The sequence below is a fragment of the Macrotis lagotis genome, chromosome 2 (assembly GCF_037893015.1).
Source record: "Macrotis lagotis isolate mMagLag1 chromosome 2, bilby.v1.9.chrom.fasta, whole genome shotgun sequence".
In the NCBI taxonomy this organism is placed as follows: domain Eukaryota; kingdom Metazoa; phylum Chordata; class Mammalia; order Peramelemorphia; family Peramelidae; genus Macrotis; species Macrotis lagotis.
Genome location: NC_133659.1, coordinates 295534893 through 295555265, shown reverse-complemented (window position 1 = coordinate 295555265; position 20373 = coordinate 295534893). Strand labels below are relative to the sequence as shown.

Genomic DNA, 20373 nt, shown 5'->3' with positions numbered 1-20373 from the left:
AGCCACTACTGCACAGTATCTGTCACTTTCCTTTGTTAGAATATAAGCTCTTTGAGGGAAAGTAATGGTTTTATTATTGCTTTTTATCTCAAGTACTTGGCACAGTATTCAGTTCATATTAAGTATATAATATAATTTTAAAATCTATTTGTTGATTCATACCATTTTTTTATGTATTTATAGTCTACCCAAGTAGAGATTTTCATGACATGGTTGGAATTCCCAATTGGAGAACATGAGAGGGAATGAGATAAAATGTAGATATTTGGAAGTTCTAAGGGAAAGATTACAAATAACAGAATCCATGGGAGTAGATGAGACACACAAGGAAGGCAATGAAGAAATACAAGAAAAGAAACAAGGGCAGAGTTTTGGGGAGCATCATACTTAGGAAATTGAGGAGGATATTAAACCAAAGGAGCATAAGGTTGATTTCACTTGTGTCCAACTCTTCATGAACCTATTGGGAATTTGCTTCACAAAGACATTGGAGTGGTTTATTATGTCCTTCTGTAGCTCACCTTACAAATGGCAAAACTTAGGTAAACTAGTTTAAGTGACTTGCCCAGGATCACACAGCTAGTAAGTATTTGAGGCCAGATTTGAATTCAGACTAGACCAAGTATTCTACCCACTGTACCACTGACTAGCCCATGTGATATTATACATCATACTTAATGTCCTTTGGGCTTTGTTTTTTCATGTATAATATAAGAGGATTGGACTTGACTTCTAGAGTTCCTTCCACTTTTGAATCTATAATACCATGTAATAATTTACTTTTATTTGATTCAAAAAAAGGAACAAAACTGATAATAGAAATGCGAGAAAATTCTTTGTCTTCTGAATATCAACATAAATTACTTTTTTTGGATAAGTTTAGTATAATGGAAAAAAATACTAGACTTGGAGTCCGAAGACCTGGGTCAAAGTCCTAGACTACTTGTGTGACCTTGGGTAAGTCCCTCACCTCTCCATTTGCCAGGATGTTCATCTTTATAACTGCCTTCCCAACTTCATACAGTATTCATGTGAAATGAATCAGTTAGCATATGTAAAATTCTTTGACAATGCAAAAGAACCGAATAAATGTCACCTATTGTTATTATATTTAACCAAACAAATGGGAATAAAACTCATTGGTGTGATTCGTCTATTATTTGGAAAGTACCAAATAAATGTCACCATTTTATTACATGGAACCAGAAAAATGGAGATGAATCTCATTTATATGATTTATCCATAGTTGTAAAGTACCAAATAAATTCACCTATTATTTAATTTATCCAGAAAAAAATAGGAAATAATCTTCACATAGCTTATCCATTATTGAAATATTGTGGCAAAGAACTGTGATTAGAGAACTCTCTACACATAAAGAACATTTAGAAATCGTCTCCATTTCTAGTCTCTGCCACACCTCCACAGGCAAATCAGAGTAGTCTGAATCACAAGCACATAACTCAGAGATGTTCTGGCATTCCTGACTCTATAGCCAATATATTATGTCTGCACCACACAGCTGTGTCCACTATCAATCAATCAACAATAGAGGCTCCACTGTGTGCAAGCATTCTGCTAGAGACTATGAAGGTCTGGATATAAAGAGGAAATTTTCCCTTAATTCAGTCTTTGCATGAAAAATCATCATGATTTTACCCCAATTTAAGTTATATTGGAAGCCAAATTCTAGAAGCCTATTCTCTTAAAGGAGTCAAGCATTCCCTAATTGCCAGTTTAACCTAATAGTTGCTGTGAATGTTTTCAAATGCCTCTGTTCTTCAAGGTATTTGTATCCACTGAAAAGACTGTCAGCATCTAGGGAGACAATTCTCAACCTTGATTTCACCAGAACTCAGAGTCATTCATTACTTTGAGGGTCATCATGAAATTTTCACTATATAGTTTTCATATTTTCATTCATTTCTTCTGTATTTCAAGTTTTATTTTCCAAATTATTTTAAATAATTTCAAATGATTATGAGAAATAATTTTAAAAGGAAATTGGGTTGGGGCGGCTAGGTGGCACAGTGGATAGAACACCAGTCCTGGAGTCAGGAGTACCTGAGTCCAAACCCGGCCTCAGACACTTAATAATTACCTAGCTGTGTGGGCTTGGGCAAGCCACTCAACCCCATTTCCTGGCAAAAAAAAATCACTTAAAAAAAGGTACATTAAAAGGAAACTGGGTTGCATTTTAACCCCAAGGAAAGGGTAAGGATAAGAGCTGTTGATACAGCGGAAAAAAAGTTGGCCTCTTAATGGAACTATGAGCCAGACATAGTAGAATTCCAAATTCAAAAAACAATCAATTAAAGGAGGTGTTTGTAACCTGGGTTCTATGTACTTATTTCTTTTTAAGATTTCCATAACTTTATTTTAATGTAACTCATTTCCTTTGTACTTTTATGATTTATTTTATGAATTTTAAAACATTTTTCCAAGAAAGAGTTCATAGGTTTTACCAGACTGTCAAAGAAGTCCAGACACACAAAAAATTTAAGAACTCGCAAATTAGATAATATGCTAACACCTACAATTTTGAGAACTACTGATCTGAGATTAAAAACAAATAGAATATCTCTGTGAATGAGCTTGAAATATATAACCTAGTAGACCTTGGTGATTGGAATATCATTAATATAATTATTATATTATCATAGGAAATCCTATTTTTAATATGAATTTTTGGATTCTTTCATCATAGCTTGAAGTTTCTATAGCTTTTATATTTGCTTGCTTTTGACCAGATTAATGATTTCAATCATATAAAGAATAGTGTATTGGGCAATTTGCTACCAATGAAGAGGGAAACTTACACTACAACTGATTATCTTAGAGAAATTCTAGGGCACTGAGCTAAGTCACATAACCTATATATGTCAGAGGTAGGTCTTCTTGAATAAAAGGTCAACCTCCTATCCACTATATCATGTTACTTTTCTGTCCCTACACTCTTTAAAGTTCTGCCTACATAATACAGAGAAAGACTGTGTGTACAAAGGCTAGCCTTTTTAAGGACAAAAAAGTGCATTGCCAGAATGCTGACTATGATGCAAAAAATTATTTTTGACATGGAGATCCACAAAGCAGAAAAATGTCCTGTGTGTTTCCTTTTAATAGAATATTGGCATTGTGGAATAGTAAAAAGTGAACCAGAAATCCTAAGAATGAATAAATGAATGAGTAGATAGATAGATGATAATATTTGTCCTTCATTCTTGAAGAAGACCCTGACATCAGGGAGGTGATGTGATGACAAGCATGTAAATTAGATTTGAGTGAGGGGGAGGGGGCTATGCTAAGTCACCAGCCTCATTTTCTCCTCCAGAGCCATCTGAATCCAGTGTCCAGATATGAATCAAAATGTCTGGAGATGACCCTGGATGTAAGACAATCAGGGTCAAGAGACTTGCCCAAGGTCACACAGCTAGTAAGTGTCTGAGGTTGAATTCAAATTCCTGTCTTCATGACTCCGAGGCCAGTGCTCAATCCATTGTGCCACCTAACTGCCATTGGATGGATGGATGAATGAATGAATGAATGAATGAATGAACAAATGAATGAATGAATGAAAAGTATTTATTAAATGTCAATAATGTTTCAGGCATTGTAATAAGCACTGAGGATGCAAATACAAAAATCAAAACAGCCTCTGATCTGAAGGAATTTTCAGACTAGTATGAGGAAACTACACATATAGGAATGGTTGATCAGGAAAGTTGAAGGAAAGTTGAATGAAATTGTAGAGCAATTCAATGATATGTTCTCTACCAAAATGGTTGCATTAATTTAATTACTGTTTGCAGACCAAAAATGGAAAACATATTACTTTTTTGGTATTGGGAAACAAAATACATATCAGGATAGCATAAGATAACCAAATAACTGCCATTTTGCGGGTCTACCTCAAATGAGAAATTGTAAAGGGTCACAAATCAGAAGTCCAGAACTGTAGGACAGAGCTAAAGTGTTGGGTTGGAAATGCTAAAGATCATGACATGAGGATGTCTGAGAAATGGACCACTAATACATTAATATAACTGTAAGGCTGGGAGGGCTAGGTGGCGTAGTGGATAGAGCACTGGCCCTGGAGTCAGGAGGACCTGGGTTCAAATCTGGTCTCAGACACTTAAAAATTACCTAGCTGTGTGGCCTTGGGCAAAACACTTAACCCCATTTGCCTTGCAAAAACCTAAAAAAATATATAACTGTTAGGCCTCTGAATTTGGGATTATTCTTATGATCAATTCTATCCATATCAACATTATTACTGTAAATGAAGCCAGGAGAGATTAAATTGCAAGTGAATAAAAAGAGAGAGTTCCTTGGATTTCATTAGAGAGATGAAAAAAATAATTTTCCAAGAAGGGGTCAGCTCTATCAGTTCAAAAATCCCCATAATCCTTGGGGAGCAGCAACAAAACAAATGAAAATGTCCCTTATTATCTCCATTGATAAAGTCATGTCCATTTCTGAAGTTGAACCATTTACTGGCTGAACCATTTACTAGTGTCCTGAACTTTAAAAGAGAGGACTTCCTTTTATATGTGTCCAGTAGATGTGGCTCCTGAACAATCAGGGCTTATAGTCCTTGCAGAGAAAGTTGTTCTCCTGAAGAATGACTACTAAGGTAAGGTATTTGGAAAGGAGGGACCTGAAGCCCCGAGGCTCATAAATAGAGGGTCTCTACCAGAGTCTGAAGAGAAGTGATGGTGGAGGTCTCTCCCTCTCCCTCCCTTTGCTGCTTCTGCTAAGAGAGCCTAAGCTGTTCCACTAGTGTATACATGCATACACACATACATTATATATAAAACTAATAACATTTTCAGTGTCTAAGTAGTGCAGTGGATAGAACACTGGTGTCGGAATCAAGAAGACATCTTCTCAACCCTGAAGGACTTGCTCATCCCTTCAGTGAAACAACCAGGGACAATTTGGGGCTATCTGCAATGGAGAATACCATCTGTATCCAGAGAAAGAATTATGGAGTTTGAACAAAGACCAAGGACTATTCCCTTCAATTTAGAAAAAAGAAACTGTTATCTTATTATGTAATTTTGCTATCTCTTATATTTTATTTTTCTTTCTTAAGGATAGGATTTCTCTCTTATCACATTCAACTGAAATCAATGTATAACATGGAACGTATGTAAACACTAACAGAATGCCTTCTGTGAGGGGTGGGGAGAGGGAAGCAAGAAGAGGCTAAAATTGTAAAATTCAAAATAAATAAAATCTATCTTTAAAAAAGGAAGACGGGGCGGCTAGGTGGTGCAGTGGATAAAGCACCGGCTCTGAAGTCAGGAGTACTTGGGTTCAAATCCGGTCTCAGATACTTAATAATTACTTAGCTGTGTGGCCTTGGGCAAGCCATTTAACCCCATTTGCCCTGCAAAAACCTAAAAAAAAAATTAAAAAAAAGGAAGACACGTTCCTTAGTTAAAATCTGGCCTCAATCACCTACTACCTATGTGACCCTAGGCAAGTCACCTAACCTTATATATGCCTCAGTTTCCTCATCTGTCAAATGAGCTGGAGAAGGAAATGACAAATCATTGTTATCTCTGCCAAGAAAACTGAAAATGGAGTTTTGAAGAATTAGACATGACTGAAATGACTCAGCAACAATAACAAACTCAATAAGTAACTAAGCTTGAAGACTTCCATTGAAAGGGAGTAGTAGCCCATTCCACTTTTGGACAGCTTTTATAGTAAAGAACTTTTTCTAAACATAAAGCCCAACTTTGCTCCTTTGGAGCTTCTATCCATTGTTCATGATTCTATCCTCTATGGTTCTCAAAACCCTAATTCTTAGTGCAAGAATATATTACTTGTGTTGTAACTATTTTAAAATTGTTACTAATCTTTGGTTTGAATACACAAAATATCTCCTGACATTCAAAGAATTATCAACCAAAGTTTAAAAATCAGTCTGAAAGGGTGTGAAGATCTCTTATATCATTCATCAGTAGACAAAAATGAACATAATCTGTACTCAATATTTCAAAAACATGATACAGACTGTGATACAGACTGCAGGGTCCCTGTGCCTTTGCAGATGTGATTTAAGTGCATTGCTATGCAGATTCACCACCACCCAAATAACAGCTATCATTTGTGGCCCACCATCTAAAGATGTGATTCTTTGCTCTCACTAAGTTTGGGTAAACTCATCCAACAGACCTTTGTTAGGATGATACCCAAAGTCTTCTCATTTTGTCATCCCTAGCTCCACTAAAATCAAGTGTAACCTTCTTTCCAAGATCCCTCCAATCATTAGCATTTCCAAAACTCTATGATTTCAGAAGTGAATGAGGGGATGAATACTCTAAGTTTTTCAAGATATGCCTTCCAGACAATACTCAGCATACAAATGGGTGATGTTCTAAAACTATGCTTGCAAATTGGTTATTCATAACCTGGAATAATTCCCCCCCAATTAAAAGCATGATTCTCATTATAAATGATGGGTCTATATCTATATAAGATATATGATAGGTATGATAACAGGAAAGTCAACAAAAAACTTTTAGGAGACAGTTGGGCAGATGACATAGAATCCATAGACACTCAAAGCCACAGCCAAAAATCTATTCTTTTTATTATAAGGAAGCAGCATGATTCTAGAGAAAGCTCTCACCTTATTGTGAATTTGATGTCACCAAACCTCTCTTGGCCTGTGTAAATGAAATGGATGTAATCCCATAATCCCTAAAGTCCCTTCAGATTCTATGTGTGTCTTAAGATCACGTCAAGGTCAGTCATTCCCCAGGTGTTCTGAATTGGAAACATAGGCATAAGGTCTAGAGAATTTAAACAGGAATAGTTCTATAGGCAGTTCCCAATTTAAAAATGGAGACTAGAATGGAAAAGTTACAACTTCTCATCCATTATTGAGGTTAATTGCCACACTTCCAGCCACAACAAGATTAGGAGATTTAAGCTTAACATAAGAAAACACTTCCTAATAATTAGAAATAATTTTGAAATATCATAAACTACATTGACAGATAGTGTATTCTCCATTAATAGAAGGTTTTGAATAGAGGTCACTAGAAAATCACATGATAAGGGTGCTGGCTCTGGAAGACATGAGTTCAAATGCAACCCTCAGATACTATCTATCTGACCTTAGGCAAGTTTCCACCCTATTTGCCTTGGTTTCCCAAATTCAGTATAGAACCTGGCCTACAGTCAAATAAATTCAAGTTGTTGCTTGTGTTTGTTGTTGCTGTTTGTTGTCTTTGTTGCTGTTAACAGCAATATGATTATTTGTTTATCAGAAAGTAGGGCAGGATTGTTTAAGGACCAGAAGACTGAGTTTGAGTACTAGTTCCAATATTTACTATCAAGCAATCTCTCAGACTCAGTTTCTTCATATATAAACAGGTATAATGGTCTGTGAACAATATTATCCATCTGCATTTTTGAGGCCATTTATTTATTTAGCTGTTTATTCATTTATTTATTTACATTGCTTTTTTTTAAGGGTTTTTTTGCAAGGCAATGGGGTTAAGTGACTTGCCTAAGGCTACACAGCTAGGTAATTATTAGGTGTCTGAGGTCACATTTGAACTCAGGTACTCCTGAATCCAGGGCTGGTGCTCTATCCACTGCACCACCTAGCTGCCCCTGAGGCTACTTTTAAAAGTTGAGTTATATATTTGCCTGGCCTCTAGGGTAAAATGAAATAAATAATTCATTGAATATAAGTATTTTCAAATTTCTACTCTAGTTCCCTGTATGCAGGCACACCCTGTTTTAAGAAAAGTATCAGGGATAATAAAACATATTTAAATTTATAAAAGATAAAAAAGGAAATTTAGACAGAAGCACAAACCTGATGGAAAATTTTTAAAATGTTTAGATATATTTAGTATAGATATTAGAAATATATGAGTACTATATCCATATATACAGCAGAATGCAAGAAGGAATTGTATATCAATGATTTCTATATAAAAAATCTCTATTTCACAATTCTTGCTTTTAATATATATAATGCAATATATTTAATATATTACATTATATTCATATTAAAACAGGAAATATAAAATAAAGAATAATAGTTTCATATACACTCGCTTTTCTATTGTCTTTTGCTATGTATACGACAATGATAAATATTTTGGGTTTAGTTCAAAAATAAAAGAATATAATTGAAACAAAAGATAAGAAAATATCAGGAAAATGTTGTTAAAAAATAACCTCAATGCATTGATTTTTCATCTAAGAGCAGTCACCATAAGATTCCTTTGTAAAATAAATACCCCCTAACCTAGTACATTTGATAGAAATTCATATATATATATATATATATATATATATATATATATATATATATATATATATATATAATTTAAAAACATGATTTATATACAACTTTTAGAGGAAAGCATCTCTTATGGAAACCAAAGTACAAGTGTATTGAGTGTTATTGGATTTACTGAGAAAAATTCTGTCCAGATATTGATTTTTATTTTGCTATATGTTCCTTTTGATGTAAAAGGTTTTGAATTTTTTTTCCATTTTCTAATTCACTTAACACCTTTTTTTTTTATCTGTAAGGCTATGTGAACCTGATAGTGTTATGTAGATGTGTGATTATTAGTTCTTTCTCAATTGGCAAACTACTTCAGTATTTTTGCCAAGAAAACCCCAATTGGATCATAAAGAGAAGGACATGACTGAAATGACTGAACAGTAATGACAGCGATTTTACATTCAGAAAGTATAAGGTTGAAGGAGGAAATCACAATATAATACTACTATGAAAATAGTAGCTTATAATGCATTTTCCTAACAACCTCTATGTGAGATAAATATTTCAAGTATTTTCATAACCATTTATAGAAGAAACAGGTTCTGGAAGATGAAGGAGCTTGTCTATTGTCCCACCATTACTAAATGTGATATCTGAGCTTCAAGCCTGATGTTTGAATGCCAACTCCAATATTCTCTCCCCTCCGAGGCTGTTTCAGTGCATGAGGAATTAGGCTCATTTAGAATGTGCCCACCATTTAATGGGTCACCACTGCAGCATACCAAGTACGCCAGCACCTTTGTAAAAGGCTAGGAACGGGAGCTGCATTTCCAGTGGTATAAAGTCCTCCCAGATGGAGAACCTCCTTCCACCAAAGCAGATTGACCCTTCTCCCACAACTTCTAGTCTTCAAAAGTTGCCTGGGTACTTAAGTAACCTGCACATGTTTATAATCAGTATGTGTCAGAAGCAGAATCTGAACCCAGGTCTTATATCACTCCAAGCCAGCTCTCCAGCCACTGCGCCAGTGGCAGAAATAAATAAAAGTCAATTCTACCCATTCAAGAGACTTTAGTTCCCAAAGTCCCAAAAGAGCTTTTCCTAAGGAGCTGGCATGAGCCCAAAGATAGCATTATCATGAATTTAATGTAGCCTCATCATAGATCTAGTGACTTAAAAGAATGGGAAATTACTTTTACTTTTAATCAATCAGAATTTATTAAGTGCCTAATATATGGGAAAGTCTCTTTAAATGAATGAACATTTACACTCAAAACTGCTTATGTAAAATTTTAAAAATTGATATTTAGTCTAAGTGACTTATATAAGCCACAGTCCAGAACTAACAAACTGGTTTACGAAACTCCTGGTTCAACCAGAATTAACATCTAAAAATACACACTGTAACAGTATATAGCAAGGGTTCTCAACACTTTTTGTATCAAGGACCCCTTTTACAGGCCACAGTAAACTGTGAATGCCTTTCCTAAATAATGTTTTTAAATGAATAAATACAGAGGATCACAAAAGAAACCAATTACATTGATGTAAAAATTTAAACTTTTATTTTTACCCTACCAGTTTACAAACCCCTTGAAATCCATCCACATGCCTCTTAGGGACCCATAGTCCCCAGATTAAGGACCCCTGGTATATAAGATAAAGTGGTTCTATAAATCCCTAGAAATTCATCCCTTAGGTTCTTCAAGAAAAAAACTTATAAACAAATAATCATTTTCTATGGTGGAAGAAAAAGCTTAGTGGATAAGGGAAATGGAGCAGACAGCATGTATCTCATCTTTAGTAAGACACATGATCTGGTTACACAACACATTCTTATAGGGAAACCAGAGAAGTATGGATTAGATCAAACTTCTTTAATATTGATACAAAATTAACTAAAGAAAATCAAACACTCTGGGTAATTATTCATGGCTCAGTATCAAGTTTGAAGGTGGTATCAGTAGAGAATCTCCAAAAGTTATTTTCATGTCAATCTCATGTATTTTGGGGTCGATAATATCCTTATACTTCCTCATTAATAATTAGAGAAACCAGTAGCTAAAAACTAAAAGATACAAATAGAAAGTCCTAGGGAGTCTGGTGTATAGAACTGAATAAAATAAATGAGAGAAAAGAAAATGATGATAAACACTATTTAAGGTAAGTCTAGCCCCTTTAATTATCTGCATTATCCAGACAAATCTAACTTCCATTAGTGATGGATTCTAAAAACACAATATAAGGGGAAAATGCCAAGGAGAGTTCTGAAAACAAAGAAGCTGACAGCCTGGTATTCATTGTGCTGGACTGGGTTTCATTACTACCACATAAAGACACGGATCAGAAATCACCAGGGACAGAAATTATCCTTTCCATGTTGTAGGTCATTCAAAAACACAGACAAATGAATTTGAATAGCTCTGGTTTGGTGACTTTATAACATACTAGCATCAGACATGGTAGAACTCACAAGTAATTCATGTCTGTTTTTGCATCTTATAAAAATAATGTGGGAAGATCTGGCAATACTTTTATATCCATCCAACTAGGCCAGAATTTTAATGGCTGTCCAGAAGTCCTTCTCTCTCTCTCTTCCTTCCTCCTTCCTTCCTTCCTTCCTTCCTTCTTTCCTTCCCTCATTTCCTCCCTATCTTCCTTCTTTCCTTTTTCCTTCCATCTTTTTCTTTCTTTTCTTATTTTTATTTCTTTTTTCCTCCTTCCTTTCTTCCCTCCTCCTCTTTCTCTCTCTTCATTTTCCTTTCTCCCTCTTCCCTTCCTTTCTTTCTTGCTTGCTTACTTGCTTCTTTTCTTACATCCTCCTTACGTCTTTCCCTCCCCCTCCTTCCTTCCTTCCTTCCTTCCTTCTTCCTTTCTTTTTTCTTTCTTTCTCTCATTGACTCTCACAGGTTCCTTACAAATACTGACTACAACTGAACTTTTAACCTATTCTCCTTTTTCTGATTTGGAACAATTCATCACCCCTTGGGCAGCCTAGTAGCCCACAGCTCCCAGGTGCTCACCATAGTGGTACCAGGCTTAGCACAGACATCCAAAGGGTTTAGAGTCCTCCTTACAGCTCAGAATTAGTGACTCAAGTGGTCCATCACTAAGATTTCTTCTCTAGCAAAAAATAATTATAGTTATTTACCACAACATCCAAAATTAAGGACCACAAACATTTCAGCAATATATCCCTTCAACTGAAAGGAAGTATGTGAAGTATTTTCTATGTGGATGATAGTGTATGATATAAAAAGTGATACAAAGAAGGGAAAAAAATGTTCACAAACCCTGTGCTCAAACAACCTGTAATATATTTGGCAAGGGGAAAAACAATACTAAAGAAAGTAGGCTTTTCCCAAAAACGGTACAAAGAAAACATTGGGTTTCTTCCAACAATCACTTGTATATTACTACTCTAACTCTAAAATTCAGTCTTCCATCATTTTTTACAAAGATCTGGTTCACCTTAAAATATTCTTAGGAAAGAGTATATTTGGATTTGATGATTCAGATACATGGGAATAATTATAAAATCTTACCAACTTTGGATAAAATTCAAGAAACTTTAATTAAATACCTACTAAGTATAAGAAGTTCAACCTAGGGGTGGCTAGGTGGCACAGTGGATAGAGCACTGGCCCTGGAGTCAGGAGGACCTGGGTTCAAATCTGGTCTCAGACACTTAATAATTACCTAGCTGTGTGGCCTTGGGCAAGTCACTTAACCCCTTTGCCTTGCAAAAAGAAAAAAGAGAAGTTCAACCTACATTAGGAGGAGGTTGCTAGGTGGGGAATAGAGAGCAAACCAGACCTGGAGTCAGGAAGACATGAATTTAAATTCAGCCTCAAAGACTTACTAGTTGTGTGACTCTGGCTAAGTCATTTAATCCTCTTTGCCCAGTTTCCTCATTTGTAAAAATTCTCTGGAAAAGGAAATGGCAAACTCTCCAATAATCTTTGCCAAGAAAGTCCCAAAAGGAATCATGAAAAGTTAGACACAACTGAAAATAACTAAACAAGATGTATTAAGAACTGGAGTGTTAAGGGTCATAGAGCTAATACTTGAAGGGACTTTGGAGATCATCTGTTCTAATCTCCTTGTTTTACAATTGGGGAAACTGAGACTGGAACATTTAAAAGACTTTCCCAAGCTCAGCTAAGAATCTCCCTAATGGAACATTTCTTGGGTGTGAACATTACCTTCACTCATACACTGTCTGTTCAGCCATCTTAGTCGTCTTATAAATACATAAAAGAGGTAGATGAGACACAAAATGTGTATGAGAGAAAATATTTAAGAAAAGGAGAAATGAGGCCACCTCCCAATCTCATATCCTTTTTCAATTAAAAAAAATAGAGATGTTAGTTCACATTCCAATGAAGTTTTAAGGTTTATATAGTTATTTCTCTATCATTAGACTGTGAGCTCCTTGAGAGCACAGACAAATTTTTTATGTTTCCTTGATTCCCCAGCTTAGCATAGTGTCTGAAACACAGTAGGCATTTAATAAATGTTAGTTGAGTCATGAAAAATGCCAACTGATTGACTTTATAACATAGACCTCCTTTTTCAAGAACATATTAAATGCATTTTAAAATTCTCTTGTTGAACAGGATAAAAAAAACAGATTTCTTGTCAGATAAATTATAAAAACAAATATGTATATAGATGTGTGTGGCTAGATGGATGGACAGATGGATTCATTCTTCATTAAGAAAAAAACTTGTCCTCTACTTCCAAATATTTGCTGCCATCTAATGGTCAAATATTTAAAATTTTCATTGAGTTGAATTTCTGTCACGTTTTCTCTGTCCTCCTACCAAAAGAAAATCATTCTTATTTTAGTAAATGTTAACGATTATGTTGTATCTTTAAGTTTCTGGAATCAGATCATTTGTAAAATGTAAAACTTTCCTAAAATATTAAAGTTCCTCAAGTGAAACCAAGGCTCTCCAGTAGGATTAGATCCTGAAGTGACGATAGGGGTCATTTCATCTAACTCTTTCATTTAACATATGAGGAAATTTATACCCAACAAATGAATGATATGCCCAAAGTCATATAAGTAGTAAATAGACTTGCCCAAGGCCACACAAGTAGTAAATAGCAAAATCAAGTTCAAATCCAGGGCCTGTGACTCTGAATCTTGCCCTTCAGTTATCACTAACTCAAATAGAAGCCTCAGACATTTACTAGCTATGTGACCTTGGGCAAGTCACTTAACCCTGTCTGGCTCAGTTTCCTCTTCTGAAAAATGAGTTAGAGAGTGAAATGGACAACCACAAAAAGCAGGACACAATTGAAATGACTGAATACGAAATAGAATAGAAGTGGGACTCAGAAACAGCACCAAGAAGAAAAGAGCTTCAGTCCAGTCTTAGCGTTTATGTCAGTATGTTAGTAAATCCCTGGGGTAAAAAAAGGACTAGAATTCCCCTCATTAATTATATGAAGATGTAACTTCCAAAAATACTTGTTGTTAAATTTACTACATATATGTTGTTGCTCAACTATTTTTTAAACAGCTATTTAATATACAATCTATGCATACAATATGCCCTCTTTTAAAGGAAATAGTATTACTAAGCATATTCCAAACAAAATATGAATACAAACATATTTTGCATTTTACATATTTGTGTGCTATTAAATAGTAATGTATATACATTGTTAATACATATTATATAAACAAAAGATTAATTTTTGTTTTGTAAACATGCAAGCTGTTAATAGATATTTTGTTTTCTATACTAATGTACATGAAGAAAGTCTTCCATAGTGATGCTTTATATTTTTTTCAATAGACATTAGTTACCCTACCCTGTTATTCTACCCTGTTTTGAAAATTCCTACTCTGTTTAAAAAAATAGTGACTGGTTGTGTGTGTGTGTGAGGCATGTAGCGGGGTTGTGAGTGTGTAGTTGGCCATGGCAAGGACAACTATATTAGCTTGGTAATGATCTATATTATCTCCAACCAGAGGAAGAAAAACAAAACAAAACACACACACACACACACACACACACACAGACCCTATTGAATCTGATGAACACTTTATAAAAATTATGCTTTATGTGTCTTTTCCCCTTAATCCTAATTCTTCATACTGAAAATTACTAATTTGTAAAAACGTTTAACAAACTACGCATGTAAAATGCTAACCTGATTGTTCCCTGCTGCGGAGGGGGTGTGGGAAAGAAGGGTGCATATGCATGTACAAATGGATGAAAATTTAAAAAAAGATATATAAAATATAAAATAAAAAATTCTAAGTTGTAAATAGGGAGTGCCTTGGTAAAGAAACTTCTCCATGGAAACTGCAATTAATAGCACTATAAGTCACCATGGGGCACTGGTCCGCTAAGTAGCTTACTGTAGTATAATTGTATTATGTCTAGTGGTTTGGCATAAACAGTCAATTTGCAAATATTTTTGGCAATTGCATAATGAGATAATAAAAGTTCATTTCTTTAATACAAGATTTTCAAAGCAATTTTCTCATCATGGGTTTTGGTAGTTGAAGTACAAATGTTACCTTTTACAGATGAAGAAACTAAGGTTCTTAAAAGATGACTACCTTGCCAATGACCATATAGTTAGTTATTTAGAAATAAGGACAGGATTGAAAAAACAGTTTTCCTGATTCTAGATCTAGGTGTTTCATGCTCTTTATACCATACTGATTCTATTAAATTGGTAAGTAAGACTCTAGAGATGTCAAAAATGCTCTCCTAGCAGGAAAACTCTGGACTTGTATGGTCTGAACTAAGTGATGATCTAATTGAAAAATATGCTTAAAATAAATATAATTACAATAAAACATAGATAATGTTAAATTGTGATTTTCTAAGTCAATATGCTCCATTTCTATTTTACTCGGACATCATTGCTACAAATAATGTTACAAAACACAATCTTTAAGTATTCTTTATTTTACTGACCACTCTAAAACTTTTACATGTCACTTTTTAAAAATCTCATTTTTCATATTTTTGTATCATTCTTACCATCTGGAGGAGTGAAAATAGAAAGATTTGACTTGGGTCCAATTCCCGCACTGGTCTCAGCACCAATATATGCATAATATGTTGTAAATGGTGTCAGATTTGTAAATGTGAACTTAAGGTCCTTTGTGCTATTATCCAGAATACGACCTAGAAAAATGAAAGGATACACATTACAAGCTTATTTAAATGATTCGTAGAATCACAAGGTCATTGTAACATTAAAGGCTGGATTCAAGGTGAATATAAAAAAGGCTAATTCATGCTCTATTAATTAAATACAAATTTATAGGTTTTGCAATCTAACTAAAGTATAATAAATCATTGTTACTAATTTTTAAAAAAATATTATACCATCAATTTAAAATACTGGAATGTTTTAAGTAATCTGCTCTAATTTACAGTTATAACAATTTTATTCCATACCAAAACTCTACTGATGATTAGAAGTACTGAAAATATCAAATTATATTGGGGATGCATGATATTTTCAAAAATGCAATGTGTAATGCTTATAAATCCTGGACTGTGGTTCCAGTTTTGTTTTGGTTTGTTTTTAATAAGGAGTCATCAACCAAAGGAGGGAAAAAATTTTCTTCTTTCTATACAACATAAACTGTCTCTTTTATTGGACCTTGAGTAGTGAAAAGTATATTATAAATACTTAAAATATATAATAATCTCTATCACATGTAAATTAAATCATAAAAACTACTATATTTCTGAAAAATTCATGCTAGATTTTGATTAGCTGTTAATTCAGTTGGTTAGCCTTTTGGATATAAATCCTCTGAAACCAACAGCAGCTATTAAAAACAATGTCAGTTCACTGGCTATAATAATTGTTTTGTTAAGAAAAATAAGTGCATTTTTTATATTTGTTTTCTTTTTTAATCAATTAAGGAGGGGAATGTAGAAGGGAGAGAATTTGGAACTTAAAATTAAATAAAAAAAAATTTTAAATATCAGGAGGAAATATTTAGCAGTTGATCTCCTGCTGCTACCTAAGCTGACATTTCTGGATGTGGAGTTGAAAGCTATTATCATTTGCCATATGCAATCTAATATTACAATATTTTCTTTATTAGAAATGCTATTAAATTTGGCATTATCTTCTTTGTGGTTTCTTGATACTTGAACTCTTTCTTTTTTGCCACTTGTAATTTTTTTCTTTACTTTGAAGCAGTGAATTTTGACTGTGACATTTCCAGATACCTGGAGTTTCTTTAGAAGTTTATTTTTTATTTTACTCTCAGATACTAATAACTCTGTGAGTTTTATAAAATTTTGAAATACTCTCTCAAGGTTTTTTTGGTTTGTTTATTTATTTGCTCATAGTTTTGAAGGACCTAGTTATTTTTGAACTGAATACTAGGTACATTTTTTATGACGGATATCTAGTATTTTCTTCTCTTTGAGGTCATATTTTTATTTTGTTCTAATAATTTTCTCTGATTCACAGAATCATTTTGTTCTGTTTGCTTCATTTTAAATTTCAGTAGACCAATAATTGAGTCAGATTTTCCACCTTGCATTTTATTCTCATATCAGGTTTTTCTTCCTGAATTCTAACTTTAATTATAATTTCATTTTGAATTGCTTGCTTTTTTCCAGCCATTTTTATAGTTCTTTTGGCTAAACCATTTTTCTGGTGTTTCATTTATAAATTTTGTGGAATTACTTCTGAGTTTGCTTCCTGCACTTTTTTCAACCAACAATATTTCTTTGATTTCTTCAGCACATTTTTAATTACTCAAATTTTCAGCCTTAGTTCTAAGCTGGCATTCTGAATTTATCATGGTTTCTCTAAATAGAATATTTTAAAAATGGAATTACAGGACTAGGAGTCACTAAAAAAAGGAAGCAATTAAGGAGAAAGTTTAGAGATTAGTTGAGAAAATATAATCAATGTCCTATTTAAGGCGAAAGGATGATGCAAGTGTTTGAGATTCAGAAGGAACTATCAAATAAATAAATAATAAAATGTATAGCTATATACTAATAATAGCATGTATAAGTATAAAAAGTACTTTACAAAGATTATCTTATTTTATCCTCACCACTACCATGGAAGGACAGAGCTATTGTTATCATTCCCATTTTGTAGATGTGGAAATTGGGACAAATAGTTTTGTTTTTAAGTGAATTACTCAGGGTCATACATTTAGTAAATGTCTGAGTCAGGATTTGAACTCAGGTCTTCCTTGACTCCACCTTTTACTGCTCTACCAACTGTACTATCCAGTTGCCTCCATAAAATAGTAATACAAACATAAGGGGAAACAAATATCTAGGAAGCCAAATAAAATCCAATTTCTAACCCCTCCTAAACTTTCCAGTAATCCAAAATCCACATATTATTAAATCCCAACAGTCATGTCCTTTTTTATTTTTAATTTATTAAAGTTCAAAAGCAAAACCACAAAAATCTGAGCAGAGCCCTAAGATTAAATGAATTTCAGTGTTTCACGGTAAATGAGCAACCTGATGAAATGATTCTAAGAAACCTGAGTCTCTCCATTGTTCCCAATAAAGAACAAATGTACTCAGAGTTATACTGCCTCGTTACTTGATGAATTGAACAGCTTATATTTTGCACAGCAAGGCAATACTTTATTTTCAATGAAACATTTTAAAAGTCTCAAATGTCCTTCCTACTTTTCAATTACAAGCTTAGAATAAGTAAATCACAGAAACCAAGTTGCCTCTGATCATGAACTCTTCCCCAAAAGGTGAACATAAAAGTTTCAGGCTTACCAGTTGGGCCATACAGTTCAACTCTATAACTAAATTTTCCGGTTACTATACTTGGTGGATCCCAGGAAATGGAGAAAGAGCTTTCTGTGATGTTTCCTGCTGCCAAATTCCGAGGTGGATCCTCAGGCACTATAGAAAAAATGTAAGAATAATCATTGGCATTTATTTATATTAAAAAGTTTTAATTAACTTTACATAATAGACACAGGAACTGGACATGTTAAGTTCATTGGTCTGGGGAACTTGCAAATGAAGAAACTTTTTTTTTTCTTTTCCATTTCAAGCTATGGAGAACTCTCTGCCACTCTAAGAGTTTGGCCTTGAAAGATGAGGAGTGAAGTGACTTGCCAATATGGGTCAGAGGTGGAATTGGGAGCCAGGCCTTCCTTCATACCTTTAAGGTCATCTCTCTATCCTTAACATCATATTGATTGCGAGTTGCACATTTACATAATAGTATATTAAAATGAGAGAGACACTGAGACAAAGAGACAGAGGCAGTGAAGCAGACACAGAAAGAGACAGAGTTGGAGACAGAGAGAGAGAGAGAGAGAGAGAGAGAGAGAGAGAGAGAGAGAGAGAGAGAGAGAGAGAGACACTGAGACATCGAGACAGGGACAGACAGAGAGCAGAGACAGTCAGAGCCAAAGATAGAGATGCAAAAAGACAGAGAAAGACAGAGAGATTAAATTAGCTAAATATGTATACTTTTTAATCTGAAAGAAAAAAATAACTACAATATAGATCTGAAAGTCTTAGGGTGATATATGTTAACTGATCATTCTCACTTGATTGCATTCCTCTGGAATTTTCCAACATGCCCAGGATCTTTATCCTGCAACATCACTTCAGTCCTGAACCTCACATCTCCTCAGTACTGTCTATTCCTGGGGAGACTTTTTCTTTGGTGTGGCATTTACCTAAGAATTATTTTCTAATTCAATTTTACTGAGATTTTTATTTCTGAAGAAATTTTTAGATGCTTTTCAACTAGCTGACATGTAACTTGTTGGACTACCTGAAAAGCAGACAATGACTTGAATAGAAGTTTAAAATTGATGATGCCATCCTTCTTATGGAGGTAATATATCTGTATCAGAGATATGCATGGAATTCCTGGTTACTAGTGACAGTTTTGCTTCTGTCTTATATCAATATTTGGCATTTCAAAATTAAAGATATGTTTAGGAACAAGACATCTAAAGCCATCCAATTTACATCTTATAATACATGTGCTTCTTGCTGAATATTTTATATGTAAAAAGTGTTTTAATTAAGAAAATTAGTTGAATTGATCTGAATAAGATTTATTTCCAAAGTAACACTTTTCTTTTTATGACATTAATGAAATTATTTCTATCTTTGATGAATAAGAAAAACAAAGGGGAGATAATAAAATTCAAAGATGATTCATAGCCATGATTACAAAAGATAATGCCACATAAAGCAAAATGTCAAATGTGAATAACTAATTACCATAGGGAAAATGATGATTTGTTACTTGAAACATTTTTAGGGATTACTGTGACATCACTCCATCAATTATTTTTCCTTTTGATCTCTAATACCATAATTCAGAGCTAAAATGACTAATGTTCAGTACCTAGGATTATATTAACTTTCCACTCATAACTCTGTTTCTTTGGTTACAAAGTATGTAAATCTGAAGTGTTTCCACTTCAATTGACATACAACAATTTTTACATCAAGAAATTAATGGGATACATTTAACATTTATATTGAAATTCATAATTATTTATAATGGTTGGGATTGCCAAGAATATTGTTGGTCTTGAGAAAGCCATAACTAATGATAGAGGCTAAAGTCACAGGATTTCATATTGTAATGAACTGTCCATGAAAGACATTATGACAGTTTCTGCTTTAGTTTGGTTTCAAGTTTTGCTTCCTAAATATATTGACTATTCTCAAAAATTTTCACTAACCCAGAAAATTTTCTAAGATTATAAATTTCAGAAAAGATACCAAACTTCCTCCCTAGAGAGAAATTACTCTTTGGGAATTCTTTATACTCATTAAATTATAGGGCCAATATAAAATGAATAAGGGACCTTATTGGTCATCTAATTCAAATTTTTTCTTTTTACAGGAAAAAAAGGGAATTTAAACCGGGATTCTTTACCTTTTTGTGTGTCTAACAATATGAAGAAAACTATGGATCATTTCAGAATAAATGCATAAAATGCATTGAATAAGCAATAAAGGTTTTAAAAATGAATAAACTAGAATACATAAGATTATAAAACCAGCTGATTATGTTGAAAATCAGTTATCAAAAATTGTTTTGACAAAAGTTCAATAAGTTAAGAGTCCCTTATT

General features: G+C 33.7%; 1 protein-coding gene across 1 annotated transcript in view; it reads right to left on the bottom strand.

The window, feature by feature from the left end:
• Nucleotides 1–20373, bottom strand: part of PTPRQ (protein tyrosine phosphatase receptor type Q) — a 316015-nt gene that overhangs the window by 270415 nt on the left and 25227 nt on the right. The window contains exons 7-8 of the mRNA XM_074221062.1: nucleotides 18034–18162; nucleotides 15263–15426 (exon numbers count right to left, since the gene is read on the bottom strand). Of these exons, the coding sequence (XP_074077163.1) occupies nucleotides 15263–15426; nucleotides 18034–18162 (293 nt within the window). The remainder of the gene's footprint in view (nucleotides 1–15262; nucleotides 15427–18033; nucleotides 18163–20373) is intronic.